This window comes from Limanda limanda, chromosome 11 (genome assembly GCF_963576545.1).
Source record: "Limanda limanda chromosome 11, fLimLim1.1, whole genome shotgun sequence".
Taxonomy (NCBI): Eukaryota; Metazoa; Chordata; class Actinopteri; order Pleuronectiformes; family Pleuronectidae; genus Limanda; species Limanda limanda.
In genome coordinates, this window is record NC_083646.1 from 10,459,425 (window position 1) to 10,480,428 (window position 21,004).

A 21,004-nucleotide genomic window follows, 5' to 3' on the forward strand; every position below is an offset into this window, starting at 1 on the left:
GCACAGGGGGGAGGGGCAGGTGAGGAGAAGCACACAGTTGTTCATTTGTTGAACCAAAAGATATCAGATGTGGAAAGTAAATAGAATTTCTTTTTAAAAGTTTCGGAATGTCATGTGAAAAAAATCACAGAGAGGTGGCAAAGATAAAATGAGTGAGACGTATTTAAGTATCACAACGATGTGCCCTCCTTTTTTTTGTGATTGAGATATTGACAAATTCTTAAATTACAACAATATTACACACAAATTAAGAGACACTCATCAAGCCAGGGATTTTCATCCTTATCACTACTACTATTATTATTATTACACGGGTTTTCTGATGCTGTAAAGGTGACGACTCAAATAAAGTGAAAAAAGAAACAGACAATCATAATCTGCTCCCTCTCAGAGTGTGCAGAAGAACAGAAAGAGTGGCTGCAATAATAATAGTAATAACAATAATATTGTATTATTCATCACTGTATGTACAGAAAAATTTATTACAATCAATACAATCAAAACTGCCCAAGCTGAGCTGACATTCTGGAGACAGCAGGGGTAGCGTTATGGAGTGTGTGCATGTGTGTGTGTGTGTGTGTTTGCACGTGTTGTGTTGCAGTTATTGAAAGAGCAGTGTGCAGTGAGTGAAACAGTTCAGTGAGTCATTTAGAGACATTCCAGTGGTCACTAGGAGACAGGGGGGTCAGAGGTCATGTTACACCATAGTCATTTAGTGGCACAAGTTGAAACTTTGCAAAGTGAAACCAGAATCCGTACAGACAACAACGCCGTGGACTCAACACCAAGACGATGCTATTCAGGGTGGTTTGAATATTGCAAGAGAACCAACTTGTGCCGAGGGCGAGGTTTATTAGCTCATATACCTCAAATATTATCATCAGCCCCAGATAAAGTATATAGTTACGACCTGGAGCACTGAAGATGTCACAATATTGAAAGTAAAATACCTGCAAAGCGTATCATCTTTTCATATTTTCTGAAGTTGGAGAGTGATGGTAATGTGTGACCTCACTGTCTTCACTCTGCGGGTGAAGGAATGTGTCGAGAGAGGACACAAAAGAGGGAGAGAAGAGCTTGTGCACAGACTTCTGGAGTCAGTCTAACGAGGGAGCGAGGCGACGAGTCGGGATCAAGGCTTGTGTCGTTGTCTACAGATCTACTCAAGGCCTGCATGTTGTGGAGTTGTAAAGAGTCCATTCTGTGTTCTATAGCAAAGACAGAATACAATCGGTTTTTTTTTCTTCTTCCAAACAAACGAACAAAGAAACCTCATTCAGCCGGTGTAACACTAAACATCACATGACCGTCGTGGGATTCGGAACTGGGGCACCACGTACAATTTGGTGGGGTTTGCTCAGGCGGTTAAATTACATTAACTGTATACATTGTGCCATTGAACATTTAGGTGAAGAACAACAGCCTGTTGTTGGCTATAGGTCACATATGGTGTCGAGTGTCAAGAGTATTACAGTGACTGTGTTGTGCGTCGTGTTTGTAAGCATACATTCCTTATACTAGTGGTGTCAGCAGTCGTTGATATTAAAAGTATGTGTGTGTGTGAGACTGGTGAGCCGGTTTGTGGTTTCCATGAGAACTGGTGTAGATATACATTGTGGCTCAGTAGCGACGGGCGGTGCCGTCTCTCCCCTCTTTCTTGATGATGATTCGCTGGTCGTCGCTGGCGTCGTCAGGTGACTCCGCCCCCTCCTCTTCCTCCTCCACCTCCCCTTCGTTGTCGGTGCAGATTCCCATGCGAGACTCGTAGGTCTGTGGAAAAAAGAAAAGACCAACGTGTGGATGAAAACAAGAGCCGAGCAGGAATCATCAGTCAACTATCAATTACTGATCTGGATCTTACCTCCATCGGGTTGACGATGATGGTGAGGGCAGAGTCGTCCCATTGGCTGCTACCTTCCTTAGCCCCGCCCCTGGCGCCTTCACCACGCCGATGGATGGAGCGAATTCGGAAAACGCCCAGGATTACCATGACAACCAGGAAACCCACGCACACCATTATGATGACGGTAGCTGCTCCTGGTACAACTGTGAATAACGTATAGAGATAATTATACATTGAAAATAAACCACATTTAAAAGACATTTTTTTAATAAATGAACAATGTGTGTATCCAAAGACGTTCTACTATTATATATATTATTATCCCAAAACTAATCCATAACATAAAAAATAATCCACACTGTTGCTCTGGGCCACACATTCTATCATTACAGTGAAAACTGCACCTTTACACATCCCCCTCATTTTACAAATGCTCACTGGAACGTGAACTAATCCATGATTTGAAAATAGAACCCACTGATGCACCATTTATCTATTTTTGTAGAATTGAAGTAAATATTTCTCATCACTATTTAAAGCGTTATGTTTGAGTGGGAAAAAATGGGCTTCAGGCTTAGTACCAAAGAAAATTAAGTTTTCGCAAAATGCTTCTAAATTTAAAGTGTCTTTAATACAACCACACCTTTTGGTCTCCGCATAATGTATTAATTGAAAGCCTGTAGGTTAATAAGAATCTCTTTTTCCCCACTTTGGATACAAAAGTATAAAAACTGACCATTTCCCTAAAGGCAGAATTTAAATTCTAGGCTGTTAAGTCTGTGTGGGCACCACCATGACTCAACCTGATCATTTTATCATCCTGAAGTGATTGCAGAGCTGAAACACCAGGCGTCTGCTACGCTGTGCACACACTGTTTGTTCAAATTCAGAATTTAATCTTGTAATTGCTTTTAGAGCTCTGCATGGTCAGACAACTGCACCAACATTAAACAATCTGCTGCCGCCTGGAGGGTGTCTGGGGTCGTTTGATAAGGATCTGTTAGTTCCTTTCTCCTGGATTAAAACTAAAGATAACTGTTTCTTTAAAGTGAATCCGAGACTTTGGAACCCTCACCCTTTAGATGTAAGATTTGTGAACACAATGGAAACCTTTCTTTTGTCTTTTATTTGAAGCATTTTGTGGCATCTGTTCCAGAAAGGAGCTGAATGAATAAGTGTTTTTTCATTGAGCGCCAGTAAGAGGGAAATGTCACCTGAGTTGCGGTGTGGATTGGGAAGGGTGTGTCCACTCAGCTCCCCAGCATGGTGGGACGGATGAAGAAACTGCTGCTGGGAGGCCAGCAGGTGGGACGGGTGGTACAGACTGTCCAGAGAGTGGAGGAAGTTCACCTGAGGAGGGAAGGAGGAGAACTATGTTTGAAGTTCTTGTACAAAACACATCTTTTTCCTCACACTGTCCACTGCAGCAGCATACACAACATATACTACCAACACAAAACACTTTATTAGACACAGGAGAAAAAGAAACACTTAAAAGGCATCTGCTGTCTCAACCAGCTGCTGTTGTGTGAGTTATGTTTTCCCTCACCTCCAGAGTCAACTCGTTGCTGGTGTATCTTCCATTCATCTCGGAGCAGGACAGGCGGAACCGCCTCTCAAAGCGGGCTGAGCCTTTGGCCAGTCGGTAGCGGACCGAGCGAAGGACGTCCTCGTACACAGAGATGGATTCGGCACCTGAGAGAAGTGAAGGACAAAAGGAGAGGAGCATAAAAAGAAGACAGGGAGTCGATACTGAGACGATAAGGAGGAGGAGAGAAAAGTGGTCTGCAGCTGCTTATTGACAGCTGGGGGAGGCTTTCATTGGATGGATGACTTTAACTTTTAAGGTCATTATGACTATTACATCGAATTTCAAAGAAGTAAATGAAAAAGTTTGGAAGGCCCTGAAAAATTATTTTATAGATTTTTATAAAAACCAGGTTTGGGATTATTTCAAGTTAGTGTTTTATGTATCTTTTGTTTTCTTTTTTAATATCTTTTAAAGATAGAATTTTGCCTTACCTGTGATGGCAATATAAGCTGTGGTATTGATGATTTCCAGTCCCCTCTCTCGCACCACATCCATGTCCACCAGAAGCTCCTCCCTCTCTGGGTTGAGCTCCTCCCCCAGTGGTTGCACCTCACAGCCGTCCAAGGTGTGAGCCACAGCGTCGGACATCAGAGCTGAGAGTCGACGGATATGGAGGAAGACAAAAGACAACGTCATTCAGAATGCACCGTGGCTCTTCTGGAATCCGTTAATTTCTATAAATATAAAAAATATCCTCGTACGATTCATGACTGACTGACCTCCACCCTCCATCCCCTGTGCAGCCGTGTTGACAGCGTGCGACAGGGAGCAGACGATGCGGAGCTCTGGGAACAGTGGGACACCGCGGGGGGCCTCGAACTCAGGGGCAGGACGAGCCAGATGAGGGCCGACGCCAGACAGAGAGATCTGCGGGGCGTCGGGCTGGAGGACCACCAGGTATCCCTCCAGCTGTTTGAGCGACAGGCAGCTCTCCTCGTTGAAACATCTGGCAGGCAGAGAGGAAGAGAGTGCTGGAGTGAATGTCAATGGAACAAGTGGCAGCACTACAGCATCATTAGATAACCTGACTGTCTATCACAAGCCGGTGTTTTAATCTATGGAGCTCAGTCACATTGGTCTTGAACTGAAATAACTCTTCAGTAATTTGCAGGGGTGTTTTAACATGGTAGGCAAAGAAGCCAATTGCCTAGGGCACAAGACAATGGCTAAATACGTTTTTCCACAAGTAGGACGATTCTGTGAGGACCACCTTAAATCAAATGATTGTCTTCATACAGGACACTGCAACGACACCATGGTCAGAAACCCCCCCATGCTATTAACTTTCTGCCAAAGGCATGGCGATTGTTTGTTAGAAGACCAGAACGTCTAAATGCTTGTGTGCACACGTGGTGTATAATTTTGGCCCCTTGAAACACTCCTTATTATTGGATGGATCGTTATGAGGAGAAATTCTTCAGATAATAATTAACGGCACACCAAGGGGACAATGCCAGGCAGCGGAAACAACAGGCAGCCAAACCCATGAGGGATTGTTGAAGTAAAACAGAGAACAGACCGGTATAAAACCAGGAGGACACAAAGAGGGAGTGTGCGAGACAGACATATAGGGTGAGTCTATAGGTGAACCATCAGGTCAACATCAGTTTTTCTTGACGCATTGCCATGACAATCCAGGATATACATGAACAACACTCTCAGGGTGAATTACAACTTCGGTCACTGTGATCATGTGACTCAACTCAAAACACCAAGAGCTTGGCTGCAGACTCTTCTTAATTTAGCATCAATGCGACCGAGGGATGTTGCTAAAGATGGCCCAGGGATCCGCTACAAAAAGGTCAAAATCCAGTCCAGAGTTTTCACGATCCACTTCCCTAATTCCACCGGGACTGCGGCAAACTTTTGTCTGTTGTGACAAATGTCAAACCGTAGTAGCCATGCTGTTACAAAACTGAATTTTCCTGCCAAAAAAAGGAGAGCGAATCAGATTGATGACAGGCTGCTTACATATACTTATTCATCTGCACTATAACTCAGCGTCATATTTGAAAGGGGATTAAGCTGAGCGACAGAGTGCATTTGTGTGTGTGTGTGTGTTTGTGACACATTTCCACTATCAGAGTGAGCAGCTGCTTATATCGTCCTCTCCAGAAGGGCCTGCTGTTCAGCCATCTGGGTAACTCCTGGCCTCAAATCAGTCTAATCTTTACACACGCAATAAAAGATGCTGAAGAAAAAAAGAGGGGGAAAAAACCTCTGGTGCACTTGAGCAGAGACCAAGAGAAAAAAAAAATCGGTCTTTGACCTTGAATCACTGCAATCTTACAAACAGTCGGTAGGGGAAAAAAGCAGCTTAATCACTTTAATCTTATAAACAAGTGACAAAAACAACTGTCCCCAAAGACAGTGATAACAAGATGTGCACAGTCTGATGCCATCCAACTGGTCAGCAAGCTGCTGGTATTAGAACAACACAATGTACCACATATGTACGCCATGGACTGTTCTTCCCAAGGTGAATGAATATTTCATCAGCTAAAAGTGACTGCTAAAGCCAGCGAGCCGGTTCACAGTTGTTAAGCATGACTGAGCACTGACCCGGAAACAGAGTTAGTGCGCTTTTTATTTCACGGCCCGGTGATTCGGTGCGATGATGCACAGGGAAGCAGCATGGGATAGTTGTCAGGGTCCGTGCAGGAGCTGAACAGTTGTGTGTTAGTCATAGCCACCCACCACATTAAAGGTAACAATCTAAGATACAGACTGGGTTTAATCCTACAAAGACAACAGCTAAACACGTCCAACCATCCATTATCTATACCGCTCATCCTGTAAGGGTTGTGTGTGTGTGTGTGTGTGTGTGTGTATGTGTGTGTGTGCTTGAGACAATCCCAGCGGAATTGGGCGAGAAGCGCGGTACGTCCTGGACATTTAGAGACGAAAATGCATTAACGGTCATATTCACCTTAGAGTCTCCAATCAACCTAACCGTGCTAAAAACATGCAAATGATAACAAAGTATGGTTCTACACTCATTGCACTACACCATAGACTGCGTTTAAGATGGACGGCATGCCAGCTCTGCAAAAGTGGAGCTGAAACGTCTTGATCGCCACCTGGTGGCTGGCTGCAGTAGAGATAAAACCCTGCCTCCTCCATGTAAATAAAAGGGACATGAACCAAACTAAAAGGATCACGTTAAAGAGGATTTCTTTCATCTACAGTTGTCCTTATCACACTGATGTTTGTTCATGTAATCATGTGTCTGATAAGTTTGGTTTCGATTGGTAATTTGATGCTATAGAAATAGGGTGGAACGTCATGAGCAAACACGTGTCCCAGTGGGACTTTGACGGCTCCATCCCATAATCACTACTGCACAGAATCTGACAGTAAAATGCTCAAGTTGACGCTGTTAGTATCCAGGATGGATGGAGACGTGTCATCCATTTTGAAATACTGACAATGCTCTAAAGGGAACGAGCAGTGAAACAGTCACTTCATCCTTTAACAACTTCAGTTCCTGTAAAACCAGGCTAACGGAATTCGGTGCCTGCAGTTTATTCTATTGAAGCCAAAGTTTCTTGGTTTGTGAAAGTACAAAGAGATAAGACATTCCCTGTTATCTCTCGCTTTGACACATTCTCCATACAATCATTTTTCTTTCAGGCCACACCAGTCCTTATCACAGCCGAGGCACAAGGTCCATGTTTGATGAGTTCAATGTCAAAGACGTCAGCAGCAGCAGAGACCGGAGAGTGATTCTTCATCTGTCAACTGCAAACTGCTGCAGGACGACTGCCAGGCGCACAGAAGACTGTCTGATGTAACATCTGTGATGCTGAGAATGTTTCCGTTTAGCTTGTGTGGTGTCGCCGTGGTTGCATCATCGTCTTCTACTGATGAAGTTCATCTCGAGGATTTTACAGGATTACTTGATATGAATAAATTGTAGGAAATTTAAATACTAATTTATGCTTTGGTTGCAGTCTTGGGTTTGCATTTTCATTATCTACAGACGGTGGTGAATCAGTAACTCCACCTCCTGTATGATTATTGATTTTTATCTGTGTGGTTGTTGAAAAGAGCCCTTATCCATCTGTGTGCATGTGTGTGCTTGTGTGTGTGTTTGTGTGTGTTTGTGCGTGTGTGTGCGTGTGTGTATGTGTACCTGAGTGAGGTGCTCAGTTTGAGGGGTCGGACTCCAGGGGTGGCGAAGCGGAGAGAGTTTCTGTAGGTGACCTGCTGCACGGCCCGGTTAAAGCTCTCGATGTCGTCTCCTTCCAGCACCAACACCGACTGACTGGGGTTCACGTGAACCTGCAAGGTCAAAGTTCACACGTTCATTTGCACATTCAGACTTTATGTCCTTAAATCCAGTTCAACAAACAAAAGGTAAGGAAATAATGGTATTAAGAGACTTTTCAACATCTCGTACACACAGTATTGACATGATCAGATGAACAATACAGAACAGAAATGGATTTTAAAAAGTATCTCAAACACACACATATCTGATCACAGAAAACACCAGCAATAGTTTAAAAAAACACAATGGCCAACAATACCCCATAAACACAGAGTATGTAAACAAGACTAAACTTGCAAAAACAAGTGAAACCAGGAAGTGTGATGAATACATTAAACACAAAGGAAATGGTTTCAGCCCTTCTGGCAAAACTGTCATGTGCTTGATATCCAACAGGTTCTTAAAAAAAAAATCCCACTCGACAGCTCATCCATAAACATGGCAGAGTTTGCCTCAAGTTAGAGATGATCCGACAGTAAAGTAAAAATACATAAAAAAAACTATTACCATAAAGCTACTTACTGAACAGGGAACAAGTGAAGGTGTGTTTAATGATAATGTTACCAGTTGACATTTGAAGAGTAAAGAATTTATTGCACTGACAAACGATTCAATTACTTTATTTAGCTTTAATAATTAATGGGATATTTTCTTTGTTAACAGTATTTCTAAAAGCCGGTTGTTATGTCATGTACTTTGAATTTGCAGTCATTACCATTGTCAAAGTGATAATTATTTTGTTATCAGGATTGTGCAAAAACTACTGAACTGATTTCCATAAAACTATACACTCTACTGGGTGTAATTCTGGTTCTGGTCTTAGATGTGAGTGTATATTAAACATCTAGGATATGTGTATATATTGGGGATTTGTGTTAATTCCAGATGTAAACTGGATCTTCTGAGCATCCTCTCTTTACTGTGGTATAGTCCATCTCTCTGAGGTGTGTTACCTTCATGCCAGAGCCCAGAGTCTCCAGGTCTCCAAAGTCCAGCCCCTCCCTGCAGGCGTACAGACACTCCACCACGCTGTGAGGCTCCACGCTGCCAGGACGCACCGTCACCCCCGACAACAGGCCGTGGTAACCGCCCACATACTTCACTAAACACCAGAGAAAATCAAGTGATAATCCAATTCACAGATGATGAAGCAACACCGCCATGCCAACAAGAGAGTGAAAACAAGGAGGTCACCTGAGTCTTTCCCCTCTGGGATGGTGTTGTTCAGTATTTCCTTCTGCTTCTCCTCGAGCTCTGCAGAGGGAATAACAAACAGAAGAGAAAACACAATGAGAGAGGCACTTAAATGGGCAATAAGGTAGTAACAGGAAGTGAGAGGAAGAGTGGAGGTGTCAGAGATTGACAGGCAGAGTGAAAAATAAAAAGTCATAAATAAAGTTAGCAGGCTTGAGTGAGACAATAAAGACAAAGGAGCTGCAGACGATAGTTTAAAAATGCACCAACTCCTCATTATCGAGTAGCAGCTGCTGCCATGCAGGCAGCGAGGAGACTTCCACTGTGGATGTGAGAGCGTGAACGCATGTATTTGTGCGTGTGTGTGTGTGTCAGTGTGTTCGTGTGTGTTTTTCAGTGCTAATTGGCAGCCAGAGTTTCCCATTTTAACCAGTGGTTGGGCTGATAGCTGTCTGGCCCTAGTGTTGCTCTGCCGTCCTGAATAATTGATATGACACTCATATTATTAGCCCTTCAAGACAAAATGCATCAGCTAAATTATAACTGAGTGAAATGAGGGAGTGAGATGTGGAGGCGGAAAACGTCTCGGCATATTGTCTCATGGTTCCTCATGAGGGTCTGTAACTTCCCCACCGCTCCTGCAGAAGATGGAGATCGGCTGTCTTCGGTGATGTGTGATGTAAACAACATTTTGGTGATGGAGGAATGCAGAGAAAGCAACACACAATTGCTGCTCGTAGATTCGTAAAAAAAAAATCGGGATTCCTCGCTCGCCTCTGTTTGCAGTCGTTTCTGTCAAAATCCTTCATTAAGCTGGAATGAAATGTGTGTCAGTCTTGAATTCACTCTGCATAAATTTCCCTTTCACTTCTTACCCCAGCAAGCGCCGATGGACATCCTCTGGCGGGGGGCGGGGTTGGGGATGGCACCGTTGTCATGGATGAGAGCGGGGTCGAAGGTCACGCCGTCCACATACAGGGTCACAGAGGGGAACTGGACGCTGAGCGAGAGGTGATGCCACTCGCTGTCGCACACCTGTCGGACGGAGTTGACATGAGTGTGAACAAAGGAAACTGGTAAAATATATTTTATCATTCACAGGTTCATAAACATCAGGGGAAATAATTTTTACACCTTAACATGAGTAAAATTTGCGATAAAACAAAAAATACTCATAAATGTTATTCAATAAAAGCAAGTAGGTATTAGCAGTAAATTGTATTTGAATATTAACAATACAAATACTCATTCAGCAAACAAATGGTTCCTGGAAATGATATATTATCGTATTTATCATTATATACAGTATATTAACCATAAATTGTACATTAAGATGGACGATATGACAGCTGCCTTCCAGTGAAGCCAAAGAGCCTTGATCGCCACCTGGTGGATGGCTGCAGTATAAGTCTTAAATCCTGCCTCCTCCATGTTAATAGATGAGCAAAAACAACGTAAAAGTTCAAGTCAAAAACAAATTCATAATTTTTTTCACTTTGATGTTTGTTCAAGTGTTTCAATAAGGACGCTTTAAAAAAGGGGGGGAAACATCATGGTTGACAGCTGACACTGCAGCTCTGAATCGCTACTACGCAGAAGTGGAGACGTCCATCTTTATTTACAGTCTATGATATTAACATAGTTCTTAGCTAGTTTGTTTTAATTTATGTGCAGTTGGATAATTGAGCACAGGGTTTAATATTAGTATTTGAGTAAATATATTAAGTTGTTTTCCACCATAAATTAATGTTTGATGAGTGTAGATTCCTGCAGACATTTGTTTTATCTTTTTTTAAGTACAGTGGAAAGCAACGGAATCCGAAAAGAAAACACAGGAGCATTACACTGACAGGAGGGGGCAGAAAAGAGAGACCGGGATAATAAGATCCTGTGGTTCAGACAGAAGGATTTAACAAATCTTCTCTATATCAGCTCATCCTCCTTTAATCCAGGCTGCTTCAATCTGTCTGGGACCAGTAGCTTCAGTCAAAACAAACCCCCGTCAGCCGCCAGCCTCCTCAACAAACCTCATTATACTCCCATGCAGGCAGGTATGCACATGATCAATATTCAAGACTTTCTAGGACACAGTCTCTCCTCTATTTCATGCATTCTGATGCATGTGCCACTGTGAAGCATATATGCATGTCTGGCATAATCATATGTAAATGTGGTGGAAAATTCTGTTGTATCTAACTCATCTTAGAAACTGTATTCTACCAGGTAATATTGAAAGTCTGAAAATGAGTTATATTTGCTGAATCCTGCAAAAAGGCTGATTCAGCTGTTGACATATAAATTAGTTGTATGAGCTTGTGACCTGGAGAAATAGAGGGAGTAGAGAGAGTTATCCCTTTATCGCTGTAAACCTATTCAGTAGAAATGTTTCCACATAAACATGTTATTTGAAAGTAGATAGAATCACTTTTAATGTTATAAGTGATGTTCTCATTTTTATGTTAAGCTTATAGCTCTGTTCTGATTTAATGTTGTATTTCATTTTATTTCACTTTATATTCCTTTGTGTTTTTATGTTGTATTTTATGACGTGTATGTGGATGAATGACAATAAAAGTAGATCTGACTTTTTGTTTGTCTATTACCAGAAGATGCATGTTTTAAAAAAAAGAGCAGTGACAGATGGACAAGACGACACAAAGATAATAAATAACCGACTATTGTGTTTCCTCTGTTTCAGTTTGACTTCAAGGTACAAACACAAAGGAAACGGTGCGGGTGAGCACATCAAAGCTGAGTGTTGCCGTTCCCCCAGTACCTGCTCCAGTTTCCACAAGAACTTGACGGGCCGTGCAGCCGAGACGTCGGGCCAGTAGAAGAGAGAGAGGCGACATCCGTGGACGGAGAGGGAGTAGTGGGAGAAGGAGTCGTCTGTAGCGCAGGAGACCAGGAGAGAAACACAAGATAACTGGAGGTCAGTGTCATCTAGTCAAAACATCTGGACACTACCAGGCCTTTTAAACACAGTAGGAGACAAAAAAACATGCAGTGACTTTATTATAGATTTGAATCTGTGGTATTTCTTCTTTTCATTCCAGTTTTTGTTGAACATGATGCACACAACATTCTGCCTGGCACCGTTACAGCTCTTTCCGTCGTCCACTCGGCTGCCTGAGTGGGGCAGCTGGGGGTTAAGTGCTTCTCTCAAGAGCACCTTAAATGTAGTGGTCGAGGCAATAAACAGTTTAGAGTATTTTTTCAGGGCGTGATTTTCCCTGCAGCTCTGGGGATTTGAATGGGTGACCTTCAGGCTGTGAGAAGATAAAGCAACAGTTCTTCAGCCCTATTTTGAAAAAGTGCCCATTGTAAACTACACACATTTGAAAGCACTATTAAAATGTTATTAGACCCCCGACACTGTGATATAACGCACCGTTCTTGACAGTGCTGCACACGATGGTCTCCTCGTCTTTGCGACTTCCTCTGGTCGGAGTGGTCGAGGGCTGGATGTTGGCGCCGCCCCTTCGAATCCACAGCTGCAAGGTGAAGTGGTCGCCTGACAACGCTGAGACAACCGAGTCCGGCACCACGGCAACGTGGTTGGATCCGTTGAAGGAGAAGACCAGTGACGAGTCGGAGGAGGGCAGAGTGGGCAGAGCTGAGGTCCAGTTGGCAGCAGGAGATGGAGGCGGGAGGAGGTCGACTTCACCCCTGACGGCACCTGGTACCAGAAACATTTAATAAAGATATTAATAAAATAGATTCTTACTCCCTGGTTAGTCATACGTTTGATGACATATAAAGCAGAACTCACCACACAGTCTGCGCACGGATCTGTCCGAGTAGCTGTCTCTGTCACAGCCCTTCCCGATGTGGCCGGTCTGGAGGTCTACGGTGGCCTGGATGTTCCACACGGTCTCTTCGCACGTCTCCAAATGCAAACTGGGAAACAGGGGGATGCTACCTGACCCGGGTGTGTACTCCACACGCTTGGTCCATCCTGAAAACAGTGAGACACACTGAGATCGTTAAAAACTGATCATCTCATCTCAAAATGTAAAAAGTAGGAATCTATTGAGAAGGAGGGAATAATATTTGTAGGTGGCCGAGACGTCACTAAGAGAAAACAGGAAACACGATCTAAACGGAAATGATACGGAAATTGACAATCAAACAAGCTGCTGCTGGGGTGAGCCAGTAACCACTTCAAAATTGATGGCTTGACTGGGATTTAACCATAGACTGTGCAAACCACAGCTCACTTGACTGCAGAAAGAGAAGAAATTGACGATAAAAGTAACTCTGCCCATTTCTTTGTCAACATCCGTTGTCGCCTGCTTCCGTTGTGATTGTGTTTCGGACCTGTCGTCTTGGTAACTAGCTACGGTCCTGTTTATGTGAATTATTCAACCCTTATTCACTTGCTGCTTCTAAACAATTACAAATATTTGATACATAATGTACTTCGAGCTACAAAATGTCAAGTTAGTCAGAAACAGAAACACATTCTGTTTTCAATGACGAAGACCCATCGCAGTACAATTAATAGACCACTGTTGTGAATGATGCTATAAATATTTTGTAACACTTAAATTAATTACCTCCCCTTCATATTACTCATTATTCAGCACAGCCTCTTTGAAACTCAGCTCTTTATATAACACACGCACAAAGGTGATTCATCCAAGCAGCCTCCCACACACACTCCAACTCAAACAGTTTTAACCACAAAGCAACAGATCAAATCGACACAACACATCCACGCAGCCTCAAGAGACCAAAACCCAGGATCATAACCAGGGCAGAAACCAGGGATGACCCACCGATCCATCCCGGTTTGCAGGACGGCTTCACCGTGACCACGACCTGAGCGTCGGCCTGGGCGCGGTTCTTTCCACAGTCGAAGGCGGTCACCCAGAAGGTGTGGACGCGCTGATGCTTGGAATCCAAGGGCTCAGTGTTCTTAATGTTACCTAGAATCGAGAGACAAGGAGAGAACACAAGGAGAGAACAGAAGGGAAACAGAAATAGAAGAATTAGTCATCAAACGCCCGGCACAAACAAATGAAGCACTCATTGATAAAGCTCTGATCAGGACACGTACACATAAACAGACCTACTGTCATGTTCAGGGCCCGGGGATCACAAATAACAGCACAGGACAGGTTCCAGTAAACAGAATGAAAGCTGAAGGGGTTTCCTGTTCGCTGAGATAAAGGTAACAGCGAGTGTCTGTGATAGGCTGACAGCGCTCAGCACGCCAGCTGACAAACAACAGGTGAGAGAGGAGACGCTGTGACATGGTGAGCGGAGCAGCGGAGGGATGAAAGAGAGAGTGGTGGAACCAGAGAAGAAACAAAGTAAACGGGGAAAAGGAAAACAGACGGTGACAAGCCTGCAGCTTCGGAAAACAAGGTTGGAACAAAAGGTCTCTGTGCTGAGATACCGATCTGATCCCAAATCATGAAAGCAGCCTTCAAAAAAATAACACCTCGGAGTCAATTCTGCAGCGTCATCCTAATTCAGTCTGCTGTGTCATGTTATAAAATGGCCACGATTGATCTCCCAGTCGATGAACAACTCGTGACACTAATTCGCTTCCTGAGGAGGAATTTGGGGAATCTACGAGCAGCCGGGGAACAAAAGGATGTTATATCAAACAGCTGCTGCGGTGTTTATGCAGAGACAGAACAATCGTCCTCCCACACAAACTCTATTTTAACATCTTTTGGTTTCTACCTGGGAGAGAAATCAGGTACCTGCCGGTCTTTTTTCTCTGTCGCTACGCAGGCAGCACTATCGCTGCAGCGTCTGGTGTGTTTCTCATCTACTGGAGTTTAGCTGAATACTGAACTGCAGATGGAATCCTTGTGATTTTCATGCTCGCCACCAAGGCCAAAGAGAAGAAAGGACTCATAGAGCAAATAAGCAGAGTAACCTGGTGACTGGTGGGAGGATTGTGTTTCTGTCGCAGGCAATGACGACAATAACGTGTCCATGATTCCTGCAGCTTCTGATAAAAACATGTCTCACCGTCGTTGTCAATGGCGAAGGGCACATTGGGAGTGATGATGTCATAGAAGCAGATCTGGCTGTACTGGGGGGAGCAGTCGGCGTCCAGGGCCTCCACACGCACGATCCGATCAAACAGACGGCCCTCTGGGACGGACGCCTCGTAGCGGCGCTCCACGAACACGGGGGAGAACTCATTGACGTCATTAACACGGACGTGCACGGTGGCCCTGAGAGAAGCAGAGAGAGAGAGACAGACAATGAGAGGGAGGCGGATTATTGTAACAACAGGAAGCATCAATGGCTGCATAGTCGTCACAGCAAACAGCCAGAGGAAAACTGAGACAGTGACTGTAATCGTTGTTAAAAACATGAAATCTCTTCTATTTAGATTGAATGTGAGGAGAAGGAGGCGTGTGCTCGGACTTGTGGGATTTCTTGCTGTTGACTCCATCAGGTCCCTCGCCGCAGTCGTAGGCCTGGATGGTGAAGCTGTGCTCGCGCTGGCTCTCGCAGTCCAGCGGCTCCTTGGAGCGGACCAGGCCCTCGCCGGTGGAGCGGTCCAGGACCACGGCTTCAAACTGGACAGACCCCGAACCGGAGGGACCATTGTGGACCCGGAAGCCACAGATCTCACCTGGGAGAGGGAGGGAGGAAGATATTAGATCGGATCAGGGCTGGTCAATAAGCTGAAGAATTTCAATAAATAAATCTGAATCTGAATCATACTTAAATATATGTACGTTTTTTTAATCTTTCTCTGGCTTTAATAAAATTAAAAATCTCATACAAAATGCTGCAGAGAACAAACATAAGTCAAATTTGGACCTTTAGGATTTACTATTAAAAATCTCCACCGTCAGGCTCCCGCATTCATTTATGAGCTTTTGTGCCTTTATATACAGTTACATCACATAGGGCATTTAAACTAAAGATTTTTTGTCAATTACCCAAAGTCTGGACCAGGCTAACTCTTGAATGTTGTCTTAATGGCTCAGGCCTTTCCTACAAATTCTCTGCATTAAATAGTCCTTCATCTCTGTTATTCCCATTCAATATTCATATTTCTGTAAAGCAGTCTCAACTTGAGAGGTTATAATTATAGCCACATAATAAAGCAGAGATAAGCCTCTGTGAGAAGAGAACTATCATGCATGGATGCCTTCAGACGATTCTTAGGTCACATCCACGAACCTTATATCTGAAGAAAGCACAGATATATCTGGAGGTTCCTTTAAACACCATTTTATCTTACAGGATCAGCCATCAAAAGAATTGGAGAGACCAGTCTGCAGCTGGTGCTCAAAATAAAACCCCCCAGAACAGCAGTTAATCTCGGCTGCCTGACACCAGTCGAAGGTGTGGAAGGTTTGTGCTCAAAGAGCTCATTTTCTCCTCCTGCTTGACACGAGCCCAATAAATATCAGGGAGGCCCGGAGTAATTTAAGTTGATCTGCTGTAATTGGACTGAAGACGGTTATTTCCAGGACTCTGAGTGCAAACACGATAACCTTATTCCACGAGGCTGCAGAGGCAGGAGTGCTGCCGAGTGCTCTCGCCGTGACGGGTTGAATTACACTATGATGGCCTAAAAATAGTGGAGTACGTTGCCTTTAATATTCAGACTATTTGGAAATGTGGCTGCCAACTGCTCCAAACCTCTTTCTATAATAATAATAGTAATAAGAGTCATGTTTACTATCAATAAATCATATCCTGGAATTGGTCTCACAGCTGCAGTGTCATTCCAGTCAAAGTTTTTCATTTTTGGCCCGGTGGCACGACTTTCAATTTGTCCCTGCAAACACCCAGTTTGACCTATTTTCCACTGGAGCCAGATCATTCATGCACTAGTTTAAATATCTGAGAGCAGTTTTTTTATGAGGGGGGGGGGGGCATCTCTCTCTCCCCCTTTATTCCTTCATGTGGCTCATTCCCGTTGGTGTTACCAGCATAGTGAAGTGGAGCATCTTTGTCCAGGGCAAAGAGGGGGGGGTTGAGCAGCACGGTGTTGTCGTTCTCCATCACAATCCCCTGGTACTCCGTCTCGATCCATGGCTTGTGCTTATTGGCTGAACGGCACAGAGAGGGGACCAAAGAGGCTTTGGGTTAAATGGAGCAATTAGAAGGAACCAACGTGTCTATTTTTAACACTCCATTATGGACAAGGACATGGTGAGAGTGTGCATGAGTGGGGAAATACACAATATCTACTTGTGTGTGACCGGGAAGACACAGTTTAATCACGTTCACACTCTCCCACATTCCCTTTTTTTCCCTTCGCCCTTCCTCCGTATGGATAATCTCCTCTCGTCCACACCGAGTGCCAATGCACGCCGTCCAGGTTGGCAGTGTAATTAAAGCCAGTCAGCTTTCACCTTATCACACACCGAGGGGGATATTGCTTGAATCAATCAGACCAACCGGGCCTTCCACAGGCACGACAACAATGGCTCCTCCGCAGAACAGAGTCCAAATCCAATGCCCGAGGTTTACTGTGAATTTAACCTTTAATTGTGAATTAATTATTCATCAGCGTGTCGGGTGTTCTGCGCCGAATGATCAAAAAGCAAGTTAATGAGGCAGAAGGATGACGATTTTACACTCCGGCAAAGAGCAACAACAGAAGCCGGCGTGCCTTCCCTCTGTTTTCCTCAATCTCCCGACGCCGCAGCTACAGAGTCTGAAATCAGACGGAGGCACAAGACTTGTGTTCAGCAGCTGCTTTGTTGTTTTCACAGTGAATTTACCAGAAAATCTGACTGGAACTAATTCTGCTGTCTTGTTGGTGGGAGGAGAGTCGACTGAGGGAATTGCTGCTGGTTCTGGATCTGATTAAACCACTCGCTCTGCACACATCCGGCTGGGAACTCAGCTGTAGAGAATACAGAGTATTTGTAGATAACTGGGTTTAGATACCAAAACCAAACTTTTTATCTGTATCTTACTGACAAATATAAATATGCCCTTCTCAATCTGTGTGAGGTACTTCACTTGGTATTTCTATTTTGTAGTAAATTATACTCCAACTGTTTTTCATATTTATGTACTTTTTACTCAATATAACATTAAAATGCTGCTTCAAACCTTTTTTGAGCAAGATTATGCAAAAACTACAGGACAGATTACCACAAACCTTAGTGGCATGAGGCAGTGTGGGTAAGGAAAGAATCCATTTAATATTGGTGTTTATCCAAGAAATGTTTTCATCACCTTCATTTTCACTGATTTCCCATTGGGACTAAGGAAATGCGGACAATATTTTTACTTGCATAAAATGTTGAATTACGGTCTTTTACTGTTAATTGAGTATTTTATAATGAGATATTGATACAGAAACAATTAGAAGATGATTCATTTCATGTTTTCAAAAGAAAATAAACAATTAGCAACTAGTTTGATAATTGCTTGGTGAATTTTTGATGTCAAACACTCAGTTGGGATTATTTGCTGATTTCCTGTTTCATGTGATAATCAAGGGAATTGTCTTTGGCTTTTGTAAAATGTTTGTGTTCTTCACTTTTGAATTTCAGGCAATTAATCAAGAATTTCACAAGCAGAATAATCACTAGCTGCTGCCTTGATGTTTTTACTTGTGAAGAACATTTAATTAGTTCCTTAATCACGATTTTCTTTTCTACAAATAGAACAATTTTGTTTTTATTCTATAATATCTCATTTGTTTTCAAATACAAGAAAACTGCCTGAATCTTATTGTCTAATACATTTTTGATGCAAAATTATTATTTGAATGAGAGAATCTGACATAAGTGTAACTGTGACTGAGTTTTTCATACCAGACAGTTTATGCTACTATTCTATTCACACTAATATTGATTGGTACCAAAAAAAAGTATTGCGGCTCAATATCCTGCGCTGATCCCAGATATTCATCGTCTCCTCTCAAGGTCCAACCCGACACTGTCTCCTCCTACTCTCTTCCACAGTCTCCGTCGTCTCTCTTTTTTGGTCGTTTATCTCCCGCCCTCTGTCCCCTCTGCTGATCTCCTCCCTCCCTCCGCTGCTATATAGCATTAATCTGAGCATCAGGCCTGTGGATTACATACGGGATTACAGATTGAGAGGCATCCCGTTCTATCTCTCTCTGTCTCCCCTGGCACTCCTCCACTCTCTGTCACTCTATCGCCCCACAACACACACACATGCTCGTGTATCACACTCCTCACATCCCTCCTCTCTCTCTCCCTCTCCCTCCTTATCGGCCTGCGTTTTTTTTCCCGGCCACGTCCTCACCTGTCACTGCTTCTTCTCCTCCTCCATTTCTCCCAACATCCCCACCCTCCCCCCTCTCTCTTTTTCTCTCTCCGTGTTTCTCTGACACTCCATCTCTCCCTCCATCTATTCGTGTTCCCTGCACCGCTCTCCTCTACCTCCTCCTCTGACACTCTCACTCTCTCCCTCCACGCTGTCTGTTTCGCTCGCCTTCGCCCAGCGTGACAATCACTGGAACAATGATGTTGAATCAGAGTCATGGTTATCAAGGATGATAAATCTGCTAAAGACAGGGAGACAGATTTATCATCTCGGCTCGGAGTCACAGCACACAGGCGGAGTAGTCCCACCGGGTCATGGAGATGAGACACAGGACGTTTGAACGTGGATGTGTGCTGTCGCAGATGCACTGTTTATGTAACGAGGAAACGTGACAGGTTATGATGAAGACATATGAGGTATTTCAGAGCAAAGAAATGGAAATTGAACGGCGTGTGCTCCTGTGGCAATAAATGAAAACCATTAACCCAACACTTCACAATTAACAGTCAAAAAAGGATGAGGAACTGACCTTTGTTGCCATTGGCAACCGAAGTCAAGCAAAGGAGTAGTAAGGAGAGAATACTCATTCTGTCCATCTGAGGGAGGAGAGGAAAGGTAGAGGTGGGTAACAGGGTGGGGTGAGGAGAGAGAGAGAGGGGAGGAGAGGGGAGAGAGGAGGGGGGGGTACAGTACATGCATCAACAACTGATCAGCAGTGGAGGAAATAACCAGACGGACCGAGGCCCGTATCAGATGCTGCAGAGACATCACCAGCAGAGTGTCGTGCATGTAACCTCTGGAGGAGGAGGAGGCCTGCCGCCACATGATGCTCTTAAATCAGAGCTGCATGTTGAATCAGCATTAAAATGAGCAAATAATCCATAATGTCCTGTCCCCACCCCACCCCCCCCCCCCCCCCTCCCACAAACACACACACATGAACACACAGGACAGTTTTCCTCAGGATGACACTGACATGCACATGAGCATATGGAGCAGGGACATGTCAACCTGCTACTGAGTGGGATTATGTGTGTGTTGCTGTTTTGTATAGATTCTCTATGTGGCCTTGTGGGTGTTTTCCCTGCGTTTTAATTGCGGTCAGTCAGGTTAAAGAAGCCGCTGCTGTCTCGTAGCAGTGGCCACAGCTGAAGAACGAGTCCTTGGGGGGGGTTCTCAGCTCTCATTGACATAACAAGCCTCTACGTTTTTTCCATTGCTGCAGTGCTTGGTGAGGCTCCACTGCACAGGAGGTGGAGATATATAAAAAAAAAAAAGCGAGGGGACGCAGACATCTGGTCACAGGTTGTTCAGGCTACACATCATCATCACAGCCGGGGACAGGAAAAATAATGCGACAGTAGTCATGCTGCTGCTGACACACACATGAAGAGCCCGGGCTACAGGGCTGCATCGCTCTGGTGACACACAGGAAACATGTCGCTCGACCCGGAGAGGAGAGGCAGAAAGCGGACGTTACCGTGCTGAGTGCGGTGATGCTCCTGGTTGGTACCCAGCCTCTTACGCGCGCAGCATCCGCCTCTCACGCCCCTGCCGCTCGGCTCGGCTCGGCTCGGCTCGGCACGGCAGTTCCCCCCCCCCACAGTCGCTCTGGCCCCGGAAAACAAACCCGACACTTCCAGGTGGAGGAGTAAGAAGGACACACGCACACAGAGATGGAGCTCAGACGAGGAGATGTCAGGCGTGTGTGAGTGAGTGTGTGTGTGTGTGTGTGTTGGACTGAGGATGAGGAGGTGTGAGGAAGGTTGAGACGCCGATGGATGCCCTTGTTTTTCGGCTGCACGGAGGAGGAGAGGAGAGAGAGGGGGAGAGAGAGAGCCAGAGAGAGAGAGAGAGA

The 21,004-nt window shown here is 44.3% G+C and overlaps 1 protein-coding gene across 1 annotated transcript; it reads right to left on the reverse strand.

Moving 5' to 3' along the window:
* Positions 1-1,620: 1,620 nt before the first annotated feature.
* clstn3 (calsyntenin 3) lies at positions 1,621-19,742 on the reverse strand. The gene is made up of 18 exons (XM_061080698.1): positions 19,676-19,742; positions 16,821-16,943; positions 15,298-15,508; positions 14,893-15,101; positions 13,683-13,832; positions 12,674-12,859; positions 12,293-12,580; positions 11,678-11,790; positions 9,777-9,936; positions 8,902-8,961; positions 8,661-8,809; positions 7,570-7,718; positions 4,154-4,380; positions 3,866-4,027; positions 3,393-3,538; positions 3,058-3,193; positions 1,862-2,046; positions 1,621-1,770 (listed from the first exon to the last, which is right to left on the reverse strand). The coding sequence occupies exons 1-18, from the start codon at positions 19,740-19,742 to the stop codon at positions 1,621-1,623; spliced, it is 2,871 nt and encodes a 956-aa protein (XP_060936681.1).
* Between the last annotated feature and the right edge of the window lie 1,262 nt (positions 19,743-21,004).